This window comes from Phocoena phocoena, chromosome 4, assembly GCF_963924675.1.
Source record: "Phocoena phocoena chromosome 4, mPhoPho1.1, whole genome shotgun sequence".
In the NCBI taxonomy this organism is placed as follows: Eukaryota; Metazoa; Chordata; class Mammalia; order Artiodactyla; family Phocoenidae; genus Phocoena; species Phocoena phocoena.
In genome coordinates this window covers 16,828,929-16,846,484 of record NC_089222.1, presented here as the reverse complement: position 1 = coordinate 16,846,484, position 17,556 = coordinate 16,828,929, and the positions used below count along the sequence as shown (strand labels likewise).

At 53.7% G+C, this 17,556-nt stretch overlaps 1 protein-coding gene across 2 annotated transcripts in view; it reads left to right on the top strand.

The window, feature by feature from the left end:
* The first annotated feature begins 939 nt into the window (after window positions 1-939).
* RAB6B (RAB6B, member RAS oncogene family) overlaps window positions 940-17,556 on the top strand; it is a 52,621-nt gene continuing 36,004 nt past the window's right edge. For both annotated transcript variants that reach the window (XM_065876368.1, XM_065876367.1), the window contains exon 1: window positions 940-1,009. In XM_065876368.1, the coding sequence (XP_065732440.1) occupies window positions 940-1,009 (70 nt within the window). The remainder of the gene's footprint in view (window positions 1,010-17,556) is intronic.

The following is a 17,556-nucleotide window of genomic DNA, read 5'->3' as shown; positions in this document are numbered from 1 at the left end:
TTTGAGGAAGGTACGCCTTTTACTGGTGCTTCCTCTCTCACTGGGCATGTCTGTGGGGACACCTATGACCTCACAGATTGTGCCCAAGAGGAGGGATCTGGGTCTAGAGAGGGTGGGGAGGGCAAGAGACGCACAAGATGACAGTAGAGCCTGTCTGAGCACACACGGTCCACCACACCCTGGCTCATCCCCCACTCCTTTCCTTTCCACCCTCTAGGATGGCCAGGTTGAGTGTGCATTGGTGTTGCAGGAGGTGGAGGAAGGGACTAGCATCTAGGTTGAAAGACCAGAAACGAATATCCCCTGATAATTTCACGTCATTTTCTGGATTCAAAGGAGGGGTAGAGTGGGGAAGACAGACGTAGAGGGGCAGTGAGACAGGGCTCGATTCGGGGATCTCTCTGAGGCACGGCGAGGCGGTTCTCTCCCCCGCCTGGTGCGGGCTCCGGGTGGGTGGACTGGCGCCCCCCAGCCCCGCAGGCCCCGAATGACATCAGAGGCTGGGGAGCGCGCAGAGCGCAGGCGCGGGCGGAGAAGAGAGCCGGGAGGGGGGCCGACCAGTGCGGCTTGGGAGAGCGCTCCTCCGCCCTGCGCGCAGTCCCTGCGCCCCGCTCAGCCCGCGCCTCGCTGTTCGCGCCGCGCCTCGGGCGTCCAGAGCGCGCCCCTCGCACCGCATCAAGCGCCGCCCGCGGCAGCCCAGCCCCAGCCTTCCTCCTCCTCCTCTTCTTTCTCCTCCTCCTTCTCCTCCGCCGCCGGACACGCAGCCGCAGGCCGGGGCCGGGACGCAGCTGGGGAGTCAGGGACGCGCGCAGCCAGCCCTTCCCCCTCCGGCTCCCGCACCGCCGGCCGCCTCCCCTCGCCCTCCTCCTCTCCCCTCCCTGCTCCTTCGCTTCTCCTCCTCCTCCTCCTCCTCCTCTCCCAGCCCAGGCTGCCAGCACCATGTCCGCAGGGGGAGATTTTGGGAACCCACTGAGAAAATTCAAGTTGGTGTTCTTGGGGGAGCAGAGTGGTAAGTACCCCGCTTATTCTCTTGGCTCGGCGTCGAGTCGAACCCCCGCCAAATCATCTACCCGATTGGGACCCCGGCCCTGGCTCGAAAAGGCCCCTCGGTGCCTGGGTAGAGGGGAGGTTTGGGGATGAGAAGTCGGGGCCGGCTCGGGCGGGGCCGGGCAGGGGAGGGCCCAAGGGTAAGGGCCGAGGAGACGCTGGGGCCGGAGGTGGGGGTGAGGGTGGGATCTGGGGTGGGGGCTCGGGGTGCGGGTGCAGGTGCGGCGCGGCGGAGAGGCCGGAGGGCGGCGGCTCGCTCAGCAGCGCCGGCCGAGGCGTGAAGGCTCCGGGCTCGCTAGCTCGCTCGCACTGCGGCACCGGCTGCGGGCGACCGCGCAGGTGGCGGGGCGCCGGCGAGGGTCGCGGGGAGGACGGCGCCCCTCTTTGGAGAACGAGACGGGACTGGCGTCTGGCCGCTCCCCACCCCGCGGCACCGGAGGGGTTCCCTGGGGCCCCTGCCCGGAACCGTAATTACGGGCACGTCCAGACCCCAGGGCAGACGGCCGCGGGCGGGGGGAGACCCACAGATGTCTCCTCTGAAAAGAGCGGGTGCAGGTCGTGGGGGAACAGGGCGCCTACCTCCCCTGGCTTACGTCCGACTGGGCACAGAAGGTTCTAGACCCGCTGCCCTTCGCCAGTGTGTATTAGCCCCTATGGGGCTCAGGGATCTGGGCGATGACAGCAAGGGTTCCCCAGTGCGAGGCAGATTCGGGGGATGGTGCGGGGCGCCTCACACCAAGAGCCGGGGCCCCCCGGGGCTGGGCAGAGAAAGGACCAGGCGACACGCCCTGCCTGGCTTCCCAGCACCCCTCCCGAGAGCGTTGGCGGTGGATTCTTCCCACCCCCCAGCTCACCGCCCTTCTTGGGGGAGGGGAGGTCACCGTGGCAGCGGGCCAGGGGCCGGGGAGAGGGGGAGACAAATGGCTTATGTACTGCCCAGCAGCCTCCCCAGGGAAAGCATCTCCGAAATCCAGGTTAGTCCCGAGGTGGGAAGACCATGTTGAGGAGCATGGACCCTCTGACACTTGTAGGAAGGAGTGGTTTTTCAGAGCATCCCTCCAGAGCCCTCTCACCTGGGGCTGCAGGGAGACCAGCTGGGCCCTGACCAGCTCTGCTGTGGGAGAAGGCCGTCTCTGGGAGCAGGACCAGCAGCTCTAGCTCTACAGACCAGTCCTGTTCACTTGGCTTGGTGCCTGTCTGCACAAGGGGCCAAGACACACACAACCTTGGGAGGACCTGGCGGGCTCTGGGAGCAGTGCTGCTGTGATGTGTGTGCCTATGGGTTGTGGAGGTCACACACCTGCCTGCTGCTGCTGCTCATTACAGCTCAGAGAAGGGTGTCAGAAGGTGGTCGAGTTCTGACATGGGTTTTGGGGCCAGGCTGGGCGTTTCAGAACAAAATCAACTCAGGCAGCCAGCCCTGTGTCCTGGACTCTGAGTTTCTGATCTTACTAGATTCCATTTTCACAAAACTAACTTTTCCTTGTGCCTAAAGGGATTTGGGGGGTGGGGGTGGTCTTCACATCCCAGTGCTAGTCTTAGCGGGCCTAGAGCCCTGAGAGTTGAATTCTTAGCTGTGTTCCCTTGAGCAGATTTCAAAGCCTCTCTGAGCCTTAGTTTCTGTCTCTGTAAGATGGTTGCCTAAGGGCAGTTCTCTTACCCCTTCATGTTTCCTCAGTGTCTCCCAAAGGGCCTGGACCATGGGAGGTTCCCAGCAAACACTTGTTTATTCCAAGTCTGAACATGCTTCAGGAAAGGACCAGGGGTTTGATGAGGAGAATGGTGTGTTTGAGGTAAAACTTTGGGCTCCCACGGAATCTCTGATGGGCTGAGGCCCCTACTGAGCCCTGCAAACCCCCTTTGCCCCTAAAATCACAGAAATGAGACCTGAAGGCCTCAGAGAGTGAGCCCCCACCTCTCCAGCATGTTTATATGGGAAGTTCCAGCCCCAGGGATGGGGTGTCGACCCAGAGTCCTATTGTGAGTTGTTCACCCTTCTGGGACTGGAACCACATCTCCTGTTCCCAGTCACTAACATGCCGTTGGGAAATAAGGTGACCTTGAATTGGGGAAGCCAAGAATTGGGGAGCTTTCCTGATAGGGGGTTAGGGTTGCCATACTCTGGCCAGGCTTGTGGCTGGGTCGGGTGACCTGGTGGAGATACCGGGCTGGTTGGTTGGGAGCATGCTTTCTGGGCCCTTTGAACATGGTCATTAGGGAAAAAGGCACTGCCATCAGTGCCATTGGCTATTAGCCACTCTGGTCCCTTCTGGCAGGGAGCCCTAGGACCCTGAAAAGCCTCCTCCCACTTTGTTGTGTCATTAGTGGGTTGTTTACCTTCAATTTTACAGAGCTTTTGGGGTCCCTGAGTTAGGCAGGAGACATGTGCATCTCTGAGCCTGGTGGGACAGAGGAATTGCCACCGCAGCCATGGCTTCCATCTTGCCCACATGCACTTTTACACGTGTTGGTCCTTTGTGCCCGCATCCTCTACAGCCTGTGTGGTGGAGGGAATTCTGAGTTCCCACTGAATTCTGGTCATCACCTCCACCCTGGGTCTCCCTCCCTGTGTGACCTTGGAGGTACCTCCCCTTCTGTACTCAGGGAACTTGGGTCAGCTGAGCACAGCAGGGACTTCTAGAACAGCATGGGCTGGCCTGTATGAGCTGAGTCCCCTGGAAAGGGGCCAGGGGAAGGAGCTGGCCTTCTCCTGTTCCCTGTGCCTGGCTTACTGGTAGCATCTCTCTAGGCCAGTGGGCGAGGACAGCTGGATCCCAGAGAGGAGTGCCCGGCCTGGAGCCCAGTGATGGGGAGGGTGTCCAGGACCAGATAATTCCAGGGGCATCGGACCTTCAGAGATTCCAGGGATCTGGTTTGGGTGGGAAGCCTTGAGGAGCCAATCTGGAGAGAATACCTCTAGCCCATGAGAGAGTACCCCCTCCTAGCAGCAGAATGATTGCCTTACTGTGGAACATGGAATACAGGCTGGCCAGTATCAGCCTGGCAGGGGGAGGGACTGTGGAGAGGTTGCTGTGGACCCAGGATGAAGGGTTTCCTTGCAGTGTGGAGGCTGTGCAATCCTGCTAGGGCTCAGATGGCTCTCTGGGCCTGCTGGCCGTGCCCTTGTGCTGATGGCAGTGGAGGGTGAAAGAGGGGGTGATGCACACCAGTCCCGACTTGGGCACTTGGTGGCATCCAGAGAAGGCAGGCATGAGCAGATATCTGAGGAAGGAGCTCGACCTGGGGGACACAGCCCTCCTCCTGAGTTCTGATGGCATTCTGTGGGGCTCCAGCTTCATGCGGGGCTTCTCCGAGTGTGTGTGGCAGGGAGGGGGAAGTGGGCTGTGTCTGCTCCACTCTGGCCTCTGCTCACCTCCCTTCCCTGAGACTCCTCCAGCCGGAGCAGGAAGATTGATGGACACAAGTTTGGTCTCCTTCCCCAGGCTGAGGCCAGTAGGCCAGCTTCTCCCTCTGACCAGCCACCTTCCTGTCCTTCGCTGGCAGTTGTGTTGCTGGAGGTGCCATCCATGCCGAGCACGATGTGAGTGGCATCCCTGGACTCATGCAGCATAGTGACCCTGCAGGCAGCTTTGGTTGTTTTCTCATTTGTTCAACCATCCCTCTCTCCCTCCCCCATCCGCCTCTCTCACTTCCTCCTCCCAGCATCCGTTTATTCATTCAGTCAGATCTTTGAGTGTATCCCTGCCTCGTGGAACTTATAGTCCACTGGGGAGCACAGACATCTGCGGATATAATTACAGTAAAGGTCTGCGAGGGCCGTGACGAGGGAGGAACAGCTGCTGTAGAAGCACATAGCAGGGCGTCCTACCCACCTATGGGGGCAGGTGTCAGAGGCGCCTTCTGAAGGCTTCAGAGGGGGAGACGCTTCTATAGGCAGCATGCTGGTATTCCTTCTTTGGGCTGAGTGCAGGGAGTAGGTCTTGCAAGGGGCCCACCCTCTCCAGGGAGTTTTGCCTGCTCTTCTCCCTCCTGCATTGAGGAAGTACGTGGGGTAGAGAGCAGGACAAGGGTGGAGAGCAGGACAAGGACAAGGAGAGCAGGACAAGTAGCAACTGCTGAGAGGGAAGGGGCTGCCCCTCCACTTTCATCCCTGTCCTCACTGCCAGGAGGGTCCTGCCTGACCCCTGCCTCCCTGCAACCCACACTGCTGCAGCCCCACAGGGAGCCCACCGCTGGCTTGGTGGTTGTGCCTGAAGCCCATCCCAGAAGTTGACTCCTCCCAGACCTGCTGGCCCTGCTGTGCCCAGCCTAGCTGGGCACTCACCATGGTGGAGCTTTGTTTTTTTCTGAACATTTTTAGAAACAATCACATGCTGCCCCAAGACCTCTGTTGTCTTGGTTCCTCAGGATTTTAAAATGCTTATTAACTTCTTTTAGGTACAAAAACCCTAACTGAATTTTAAGCCCCTTAAGGGCAAATTTCAGCACCTTAAGGTGACTAGTCATCTTAGTCATCCTTCCCCCCTCTCCGCCTGCAGGAGTTTTGTGCTCATTAAATATCTCATTTGAAAATGATGAGAGATCTTTGCTGTGTGGGATTTGCTGATGGCCCATCAGTAGATTGAAAGCGACAGGAGTCAAGGCCGCTTTGGAATAGGATTCTTCATCCTGACACCTGCCGCTTTCTCAAGCCAGAGGATTTTTATCTGCAACATTTACAGAGTCCTTCATAGAGGAATGGCTCATTTAGCCTTGGTCATGCCCACCTCACCGTTCATCTCACGGAAGCTGAATTTCTCAGGGCACCCCCATCCCCACCATCTCTGCAGAACTTTGAGAAGCAGCAAGGCCACCAGAGGTGGGGCGGAAGGGACACATCCAGACCCGGCAGAGCTCACTTTGAGATCTGAAGTGAATCACCCAGTGTCTCTGTGCCTCAGCTTCTTGGTCCTGCTTTCTCTCTTCCCAATTTTTCTCCCTGCCTCAGTGGCTGGAATGAGAGAGGGAACCTTGACTGTCAGGTGCAGGCCCAGAACCTTTGCTTTATTTGTTTAAAGAACTGGGTGTGAGGTCAGACAGACAGACACCAAGATGAGAATTAACCTGTACTTGGTATAAGAGAAAAGTGGCACCCTCAGTGCTGATGATAGATGCTTGAGAACTCGCCAGAGGACAAAAAAGAAACTGTGAGAACACGTTCTGGTGGTGCAGGTGTAACAGTAATTACCATCGTTTGCATGGTCTGATTATCATTATCATTTGCAGCCTCCAAATTATAATGAATACCATTAAAATATAACAAAATAACCTCATTGTCCTTTTGTTACTTATTAAATCCCTAAAATCAGCCCATGAATATTTATCCTTATAGGTGTTGCCTTGACATTGCAAGCTCGCCCAGGGCAGGCCTGAGGGTGGTACCATCTGTGTCCCATCCAGGCTGCAAAGTGTTCCTGTCCTCCCCAACTGTTCTTCCACTGTTGCAGAATGAATGAGCCTTTGAATGTGCAGGGCTTTCTGGTCTCAGTGTAAATCATTTAGAGAAACTGATGGACAGACCCGTTGGGGAGGGTGAGGAAAGGTTAGGTGGAACAGCAAAATTCATAATCATCGGGGGTGGACTACTGTACTGGGCATTTCCTCCACTGTCTGTCCGTGTATCTGTCTGTCATCCTTTTCCATTTCTCACCACAGAGAAGATGGGGGAGGTTGCCAGGGAGAAGTACTTGACGCACCCTGAGATGAGCAGCTTTTGTGAGAGCTCAAAAGACAGGCTGCCGGGAAATGGGGCTGCAGGCAGGGCTGGGCACTTAAGCCCTGAGGGGACCGCGATGATGAGGAAGCTAGTCTCTGCTTCCTGAAACAGGGCAGGAAAGGATGCAGATTCCTAACGCCTGAGGACTCCTAAGAGAGCTTCTTTACTGAACTTGAAATTTCCAATTCCCTTTTTTATTTCGGTAACTTTGGCCCTGAACTAAGTGGGATCTTTTTTAAAAAGTAAATTTTCACTACCGTGAATATGTTATCGTTTTAGAAAAATGATTTATTTTCAGTAGAAAAGCATATTTATCCTGGTCTCTTGGTAACAAGGCCGGTGGGAGCCTGAGTGACTCGCCCAGGTGCCACCTGTTCCCCGGGGGGTGACATACCCAATGGACAGACCAGGGTTCAGGAGAAAGCAGATGATACCTCACCCCTGAGGGCAGAATGGAGCCTTTACAGTAAAGGTTACCTCTATAAAATGCATTAAAAGAGTGGCAGCCTGGAGCCCCAGCAGGACGGGCGAGGGAGGAAGACTTCATTTGGGTGTGCTCTGTGCTGGAGACCACAGCTTTCCTCCAGGGTCTGGGCAGTTGGGGGATGGTCTTGTTGCTTTAGTGGGGTTTCCCTCGAGAAAGGGGTTTCCAGTATTGGGATGACTGGCTCACCCATTTCCCCCTGTGGCTGGAGATGAGGTGAGGGCAGGTCACAGAGGCTGGCTCAGCCAGGTTCTAGCTGAGAACTCATTACTCAGAAGGGAAGAACCAGTCACACTGAGAAGCTGGTTCCTACCTGCTCTGGGGGTAGCCCTTCCTCTGGCCTCATTCTCCCTCCAGGCCTGGAGATATCAGGGCCCTGGAGACCCTGATTCTGTCTAGGATTTGCCACCAGCTGGCCATGTGGTTGGATTAGCCCCAGCCCACCTTTCACTTTCTCGATATGTCCCTGGAGGCTAGTGGACTTGGTGATCACTAGGGCCAGTGGAGCTCTAAGTGGTTCTATAATTCAGCACCAGCTTAGAGTATGACGCCAAGCCAGTAACACTCCCAGCCTGGGCACGGCACGGGTCAGAGGGGCTGCAGGGATGAATGCATGAGATCAGGGCCTCTGCCAACTGTTTCCCCTGGAACTGCGCTGGGCTCCAGTGCAGGGTCCTCTCCAGTCTGCCACCTCTTCTCTTGGCCAACATTCTAGGCCCACCTACCTGGGCCCAGCCTTACTACTGTGCCCTCGGGGTGCCTTGGTTCATCCCTTCTGATGATGTGTTTGGCTCAGGTTGCCAGGCAACAGGGATGGAGCTGTTTTGCCCTTCCTGCCGACAGGCATTTATCTCATACAGAGGACAGCAGAATGGGTGACAGCTCCCAGGTACTCCTACTCCGGGACACTTCCTTCTGTAGCCAGGTGGGTGGGTGGTAAGTGGGGAGGGCTGGGAAGGGGCCAGAGCCAAGAGGGATATGCGGTGTCCCCAGTAGACCAGTCCCAGCTCCTACTCCAGCCCCATCACCAACAGCATCCTCTTGAGCCCTGGGCTTCCACCCCAGCCTGGCCCTCTCTGTCTGGGTGTTGGGATGTAACACCCAGACAGAGAGGGGCCTCAAATATGAGGACCCCCGGTGCTCATTTCCCTCCAAGACAGTAGGGCCTTTATGACCTTGTTGGACTTCCAAGATGTGTCTAATACATCAATATGTAGCACATGCTAAATGCTCCAGTAAGAGGTAATTTTGTTGGTGCAATAGTGATGGCACCCCCCCTCCCCGCCTGCTCGTAGATGTATGGGGGGAGGAGAAGTAGGGGTGCAAGGTTTGGAGAATCACTGATGGACCGTTTTTGTGTAGTGAGCTGCAGGGCAGCGTTCTTGTGATCTGACAGGTAGAGCTGCTTATCAATTTGTGGATGAGGGAAGTGAGGCTCTGAGAGGCGAAGATGTTTACACAGGGTGCGGGACCCAGAAGCTGCTACTGCTGAGCTGGGAAGGACCCCCGGGTCTCTGACTCACTGGCCGGCGTTTTCCCTGCTGCCTGGCCTGGCAGGGAGGGGGACAGACTCACCCTGACCCCCTGTGGCCCCACAGCTGCTCACAAGCAGAACACCTCAAGTTCACTGCCACTGTCCTTCCCTGAGGACACGGCCCAGGGACTGCAGGCTGGAGGGTCTGCGGTGTTGTGAGTGGGACAGTTCTTGGACCTCAGCCAGCGTTGATGTGAGTATTAACTACACAAGCAAGGCTGCGGGTGTGGTCTGCTGGGGAATCAAGGGAGGCTTCCCGGAGGAGGTGGTGCCCAGTGAGCAGGAATTCACTGGCAGGTGAGGGAGGCATCACGAGCAGAGTGTCCAGCTGTGCCAAAGCTGAGGGCTGTGATGGGCACGGGCCTTCCAGGGAATTGGGTATCCTTCACGTGGCTGGGCTCTGGTGTGGTTGGGGGAACGTGGTGGGAGGAGTTGCACCTGGGGAAGCAGGGTCAGGCCACACACAGGAGTCTGGGTCTTCCCTGCAGGCAGCTGGGACCCAATGGGGGGCTTCAACCAAGGAGGGACATGCTTATGGGTTAGAAGACAAGGCTATGGCCCACTTGCAGGCAGGAGATCCAGGTGGCCGGACCCAGGCCGGCTGGGAACATTCAGAGGATGGAATTTAGAGGAGACCTTGTGACAGGTATCAGCTTGAGCTTCCTTCCAGCCCTGAAGTTCACCTCTGCTGTGGATGTATATTTTCTTGATTCTTTCTCTGTTGACTGAGGACTCAGGAACAATGAAGGGTTGTAGAGGAGGGACTTTTGTCCTTCTCTGCAAGACCACACTCCCCAGATGTACCCAAGCTGGCTGCCTTAAGCTCCTCTGCCCTTCCAGCCTCCACAGTGCCCTGGGTGCTCCAGACTCTTCCCGTCCGCCAGCTGCTCAGGGCGGGTGTACACCTGGAGAGGAGCGGGCCGCTGGGTGTGCGAGCTCCTGCCTCCTGTGCAGCCTCCTGCCACTGCCTCCCTTGCTGGGCTTCTCTTCCAGCGGACACCTGACTCCCTTCCTTTGCTTCCTTCCATAGATTCCCTTGCTCTTCTCTGCCAGCTTCCAGTTTCCCAACCAGCTCAGGCGTCCCTGAGGACTTGAGGGAGGACTGTGTGGGGAAGAGCTTCCCTCCCCGCCTTGGAAACAGAAACCTAGTCTTAAGCTGGCTGTGCAAAAGACAAAGGGTGGGAGCCAGGGAGCTGGCATGGAGACAGGGGGCTGCCTTCCTGAACCTGGCCCCCACCCGCAGGCCCGCTCACGGTCTGATGGTCTGTCCTCAAGGCCTGAAACGCCACCCTCCAAAGCCCTGGTAACCTCTGTTCCCTGCCCCTCGTGTCTTCCGCCCATGGAGGTTACTGAGCCCCACCTGGGTATTCCTTTGCCAGTGTAGCTGGTAGGGGGAGAATACCCTAATTATGCATCGTCAGTGGTCACAGCACATTTCAGTGACCCCTGTGGGCAGGGCCACGTTAATGGTCTGTGAGGTCAGAGTGGGTAAGGAGACCTGTGCCCTCGGTTGGTGCTCAGCAGAGGTGTCACCCCTGCCCAGAGTTGCTGGACTAGAGAAAACGGCCTGGAAGCTGGCCGCAAGCAGCTCAGCCCAGCTTTGACCTGTTCGAAACCCTGCTGGGTACCCCCGTTGCCCCCATCCCGGGGCAGAAGCAGGACCAAGAGACACATCCCTGGTTCGGGACTGCAGAGCTGCGAGTGTGACCTCCACGTGGGCGTCAGGTCCCTCTGGGGGCGGCGTGCGGATTCCGAGAGAGGTAGAGAAAATGTTCTGTTCTGACCCTGTTGCCGAGCGGGGAATAAACATCACACAGACTGAAGAGGATAAAGTGAAGCATTCAGACTCACATTTCTTGTGTATTTCCCCATCCAGTGAAGGATTGGGGTGGGGGGGAGTCGGGAAGTGCAGGGAAGAGAGGGCCATGGAGGCACTGAGGGGAGGCCCCCCCACCAGACACAGGTGCCGGAACGCACCTTCACAGGCCTGCTGGCCTCCACGTGCTGCGGCCTTGGGAAAGCCCGGGTGGCATAAGGCTCTAGGCAGTGGTGCTGTCCGTCCTGGGGCCTCAACCAAATAGAATTAAAGGGTCCTGTGGAGGCACTGATTGCTGTTGGGGCACAGGAGTGATGGGACTAATTCTGTTTTCACGTGGAGGATGAGCTGAGGGGTGGGGGCTGCTGCTGTGAGGAGGCCGACGACCCTCGGCCAGGCAGAGCAGGAGTGGAGAGAAGGGCTCTCACCTTGGCCCCGGGGGATGAGGGAGGGCATTCTTCAGCTCCACGGCCCCAGTGCTGCGACACCAGGCTTCCATGAGCAGACTGAGCCTCGTCTCTCCCTCCCCAAGGCCAGTTGGCTCTGCCCCACTGGGACCCTGCAGTTCCCAGACTGGGCTGCTGCAAGTAGGGTCAAGCCTTGGGGCCAGGAGATTATTTGGTTCTGCTCTTCTCTGTGTAGAGAGCACCTCTGAGAAGGGTTTATTTTTAGGGGGAAAAAAAAGCCACTCTCAGATTAGCCACTTATTTTAGGGATATTAGCAGATCCTACTTGTAGCACCAGGATCCGGAAATTCTCCCCTGATTCAAATCCATCAATCCCCCACATCCAGCCAAAGCACTGCCGGCTGCTGCCCACGTCAGAATGTGAAATGCAGGCCTGGAAAGGTGCCTTGCCAGCCCACCCACCCTGGTTCTCTCCCACCTGCATCAGAAGAGGGCAGAACCCCAGGTGTTGGGCCAGAAGAGCCAGCTCCTCCCCTTTCTCCGTCATGCAGCCAATGGGTCATCTAAGCCAGAGTTCTGGTCTGGACAGCAATGTCCACTCATCTGTCCACCTCACCTCGGGGGGAGCTGGAAGTGCTGTGGGAAATGTATGGTGAGGTAGTCACAGCCCCTGCCCACCACAGCCTCCGTGCAGGGCAACTGAGGGCTTCAGTCCTAAACAGAGAGACCTGCGAGGTTCTGCAGCAGGTGACCAGCCACTAACACCGCCGCAGGAGAGGAGGCGGGGGCTGAGGGAAGAGTAGAGGGGGCATCTTTTAGGAATGTGAGATGGTTTGACAGATACAACCTAAGGTGACCCTGAATGAGCCACCCCCTTGCCTAGTACCTTCCCCTTGAATGCAGATGGAACCTGACACTTGCTTCTAGCCAATATGGTATGGCAAAGATGGGCTGTCACTCCCATGATTGTTTCTCTAAAAGACTCCTCTGCTGGCCTTGAAGGTGTGAGCTGCCATGTGGTAAGAGGGCAGTGAGGGGTCATGTGGTGAGGAACTGTGGGTGGCCTCTAGGGGAAAAGCAGCCCCTGGCCGGTAGCCCCCAAGAAGATGGAGACTCAGTCCTCCAGTCATGAGGGACTGAATTTGGTCAGCCACCACAGACAGGAGCTTGAAAGAGGACCCCGAACTCCAGAAAGAAACATAGCCCAGCCAATACCATGATTGTAGCCTTGCGAGACTGCGAACAGAGGTCCCAGGAAAGCCGTGCACAGACTCCTGCCCCAGGGGAATGTGATATAATAAGTGTATGTTGTTTTGATCCTCTAACTTTGTGGTATTTGTTACACAGCAACAAATAACTAATACAGATGGGGTGAAGATTTTTCTAGGGAAGACACACCTTAGAGATGTCCTCCTTTTGCAGAAAAGGAGTTGGAGCTTCCATGAGGAACTATGACCTGCTCCTGGTTAAGCAGCTGGCTGGGGCCATGGGAGGAGGGAGGCCCTCCTCCAGGGAGGCCCCGGGAGTCGGGTCCTGGTTCTTGCTCTGCTACTTCTCTCCCTTTGTGCATCTTTGAGCAAACCCTCCTGCTTCCTGGGCCTCCAGTTTTTCCTCTGTTACGTGAAGGACTGGATCTGATGATCTCTAGGTGACTTCTTGCCATGACTTGGTATTCTGAGGCCACTCTGATCTGCGATCCTTCTAGAAGCCAGGCCTCAGGGCCTTTGTGAGTTTTAATATCTGCTGCTCCTCCCGTGTTGTGTGTTCCTACTGTGGCTTCAGGAGGCATGATCTTCCTGTCCTGGGCATACTTCTATAAGCCTGATGGGTTCAGGCAAACCTCTGAAGTGGAGCTCTTGGCTGTGCACCAGGAGTTACTATCTGGCCGTGACCCTGGGATCATGTGATCCTGGGCAAGCGGCCCCTCTTCTCTGACTTCACATCTCCTAGCTTAGTGAGAGGCTTGGACAAAATTAGTTCCAGAATCCTCTATGGCTCACACCCTCTGTGGTGCTGCTTTGGAGAAGGGCTCCTTAAGGACCTGGAGCTTGTGGGATGGGACAAGTGAGCCTGGATACATCTTCTTGGTACCCAGGCGTCCAAGTCCAGGGGCAGACCTGAATATACGCCCAGTTTCTTGTTCCCCAGCATGGCCCTCCAGCCGCCCCAGTGCCTGGCCAGCAGTCATCTCTGGTCCACAAGGGCTGGAGACAAAGAATCCTCCTTGCCTGCTGGGTGGTCCTGTGCTCACTCTCAGGCCCAGGGGTCCAGAGATCTAGAGTGCATCTTCCACCCCCGAAACAATGGTCCTCGTCTCTAAACTTCACCTGGAAGGCCATCCCTACTCTCCAGGTGAATCTTGAGCAGGTGCCCTTGAGCCCATCCTGAGGGCAGGAGGAGTCTTCTTTCTATTGACTGAATAGGGAGGTCTCCACATCCACTCTTCCCTCACCAGCTGGCTCTGGACATGCAGGGGCTGGGATTGTGCCCATTTCCTCTTTGGCAAAGCAGCAAGGTCCACAGAGTGAGCAGGCTGTGTGAGGGTATGCAGGGACAGGAGGGGGCGCTGGGCCCCCACAAGTGCCGGGAGCAGCTCCCTGTGCTCGGGGAGGCCTTGGAGTCAGCACCCTTGGTCAGCGCCAGCCCAGGGTTCCTCTGAAGGATGCCATGCCTCCAGCAGCCTGTGACCTTGAGGCCACCTTCCACCTGACCGGGCAAGCTTGATCTCATGGCCAGGCAACAGCTGGGCCCCCTTGGATGGGGGCTGTGGGTCCACCGTCACAAGGCCCCTCTGACTGGACCTCAGCTGATAATCTGGAAAACACAAGCCATGGCTCTCAGCGCTCTGTCTACGCATCGTCACTGCCCCACTGTCCTCTCCCTGTGAATGAGGCTTTTAATAGCAATGCCACCAGCAATTTGCCTTAGGAAGAGAAGTATAAATGTGAGCATGTACGTATATTACTTTGCCAACCTCCATGCTGTGGATGAACCAAGAGTTCCTCTCAGTTTAATAAACTACCAAATTGCATTAACACCAGCCTTGTCAAAAGATCAGCTGGTGGTGGGAATTTAGCGTGTGTTTCTTCCTTCTCTCAAACGTACATATCCTCACTATGGTTGAATTCTTCACAGCACCCATGCAGCTACTCAGACATGTGACACGATTGGCCAGCGTAGGGTCGGACTGGAGTTGGGCTGAGCCTCAAGTCAATTGGAATGGAGTGCATCCTGCCCATCCAGGCCTGGCTGTCCAGGGAAGCCAAGTCAGAGTGTGTGCACTGCAGGCAGGAGCTCCTGTTCTAGCTGGGGGTGGAGAGTGGCTAGCACTCAAAGCTAGCAGGTGCTGCTACTGCTGTTGGGACCTGGAGGGGAGACCCAGAACCTCTTTGAAGCTGAGAAGAGTGTTCAAAATGACTCAGTGAGGTAGAGAGGGTCCAGACAGTGGGTGAGCTGGCCATGGTGGGGAGGAACTCTGCAGCCCATATGAGCTGTGTGCTCAGGCTCAGGTGGTTTTCAAGAAATCCTGAAGACGTCATCCTTGATGAGGTTCTCAGTTTCGTAGCTAAGACACCAGGGGTACTAGAGAGATCCCTCCCACGCCAGGGCTTCTGGTGCTTGCTGGGTTGAGAGTGAGAGAGAGAGAGAGAGTGTGTGTGTGTGTGTGTGTGTTTGCATGCATCTAAGTGAGCATGAACTCACTTAGGTGGCATAAGGCTCTAGGTGGTTATGCCAAGTTTCTGCCCACCGAGCTGTCCTGTCCAGGCTTACTCCATCTCCTGGCCTGTGGTTAGAAGGGCTCACAGCAGTTCCCCAGTGCCCAGCTAGGTCCCTGTTCTTGGTGAAGACTGTTGATGCCAGTTATATTATACAGTTATATTCTATTTCCTTAGGAAAATTTCACGTTGACCACAATGTTTAATCAGAACAAGCCATTTCCTGAATGTGTGCAGAATCTGAGACAGGGATATAACATACATATGTGTGTGTGTGCATAATTTTAAAAATCATCATATTTCGTTTTTTCCTTTAACTTTTTATTTTGACGTAAGTTTAGGCTTATAGAAAGTTGTAAGACTAGTATGAAGACTTCTCACATGCCTTCCACCCAGAATGTTAACATTTTACTGCTCCTGTGGGATTCATAGCACTTCTGTGAGGTAGGCACTTCTGCCTCCATTGTACAAATGAGGATGCTGAGCCTCAGAGAGTATAGTAACTAACTCAAGATCACACAGCAAATAAGTGGCAGAGCCAAGATTAAAATCCAGGCCTGTCAGTTATGTGTAACCATGTGTGATGTAAGCATGAGTGTGTAGGTGTCTTGCTCCTTCTGCCCAAAGAACTTCCTTTCTTGTGTTGTAGATCTGCTAGCAAGAAATTGTCTTGGCATCTGACTTCTTTATATCAATTCCATTTTTGAAATATTTTTGCTGGGTATAAAATTCTATGTTGACAATATTTTTCTTTCAGTACTTCAGAGATGTCATTTTCTTCTGGTTTGCATGGTTTCTGACAAGGTAACAAAGATTTTTATTCTATATTTTCTTAGGCCTGTGATCCAATATATTCTTGTTATTTCTGTTTAAACAGTCAGTTATCTTTTAAAGAGATTTCAATGATACAAAAGAAATCTTACACATTTTCCCATGTAGTGACCATTCCCTGTGTTCACTATTCCTTTATGTGGACCCACATTTCCATCTGGTGTCATTTCACTTTTTCTTGGAGTACTACCTGTACAGATCTGCTGCTGATGAATTCTGTCAGCTTTTGAATATTTGAAAAAGTTTTTATTTCATCCTTATTTTTGAAAGATGTTATATAGTATATATCTGAAAGTTACAGAATTCTAGGTTGATAGGTTTTTCTTTCAGGACCTTACAGATACTGCTCCATTGTCTTCTTGCTTGCATTGTTTCTGAGGAGAAGTTGCTGTCTTCTTTATCTTTGTTTCCCTGTATATAATGTGTCATTTTTCCCTGGCTACTTTTATGATTTTCTCTTTATCACTGATTTGGTGCAATTTGATTATGATGTGCCTCTGTGTGGTGTCTTTTATGTTTCCTTTGCTTGGGGTTTGTTGAACTTTTTGGATCTGTGGTTTACATTTTCTCTCAAATTTGTAATATTTTCAGTAAAACTTTCTTCAATTCTTCGAGAACTCCAAATACATGTATGTTAATCTACTTGATGTCATCCTATGGCTCACTAGTGTTCCAGTAATTTATTTCTATTCTTTTTACTCTGTGTCTTATTTTAGATATTACTCTGTCTTCAAGTTCATTGATCTTTTCTTCTGCATTTAATCTGGGATTAATCTGTTGCTAACCCATCTAGTGTATTTTTCATTTCCCACATTGTAGTTTTTACTTCTAGAAGGATGATTTGTGTCTTTTTAAATACCTTCCACATCTCTGTTTAACTTTTTGAACATATGAAATGCAGTCATAATAATTGTTTTTTAAAATATTTTTGTTTGCTAATTCTAACATTTGTGTCAGTTTCGACTGATTTTTTCCTCCTTATTAAGGATTTATTTTATTGCTTCTTTTCGTGCCTGGTAATTTTTTATTGGATGCTAGACATTGTGAATTTTGTCATGTTGTATATTGGATGGTTTTTGTATTCCTATAAATTCTTAGGATTTGTTAGCTGGGACTGGAGTGGTGCTCAGTCTGGGACTAATTATTTCCCACTCTTGAGGCATAGCCCTTCACAGTTCTCTCCCCAGTGTGCCATGAATGAGGAAGCTTTTCACTCTGGCTGGTAGGAACAGGCACTATCCCAGGCATATGTAGATGCCAGGTGCTGTTTCCTTTTTAATCCATTTGGGTGGTTCTTTCCCAAGTCTTGAGCAGTTTCTTTACACACCTTTGCTGATCAGTCCTCAGCTGAAGACTTAAGTGAGCCACTTCGCAGACCTCTGGTGTTCTCTCTCTCTCTGTGCACCTCTTTCCTCTCTTGTGAACTTCGGCTGACTTGTTTTCTCCAGACTCTCAGCTCTATCTCCCCATTCCCGGTGCCATGTCCTGAAGTTTTCTCAAGGCAACAATTTGGGGGCAGTTGGGGGGCTCACTTGATTTGCTTCATGTCTCTCAGGGTTTACTGTCCTTTACTGCCCTTATGCACTGTCTTGAAAATCAGTTTCATATATTTTGTCTGTCTTTTGATTGTTTCCAGTGAGAAGATAAATCTGATGACCAGAAGCTAACATCTTGGGTCTGTGTTTTTTCATTTAATCATTTATTTGTAGGGGACACTGGTCTGGGCCCATGAGTGAGAACATTGGCTTGGACAGGAGTGTTGTCTAGTTAGTATTCTATTTTTTTTTTTTTTTTTTTTTTTTTGTGGTACATGGGCCTTTCACTGCTGTGGCCTCTCCCGTTGCGGAGCACAGGCTCCGGACGCGCAGGCTCAACGGCCATGGCTCATGGGCCCAGCCGCTCCGTGGCATGTGGGATCTTCCCGGACTGGGGCATAAACCTGTGTCCCCTGCATCGGCAGGCGGACTCTCAACCACTGCACCACCAGGGAAACCCTAGTTAGTAT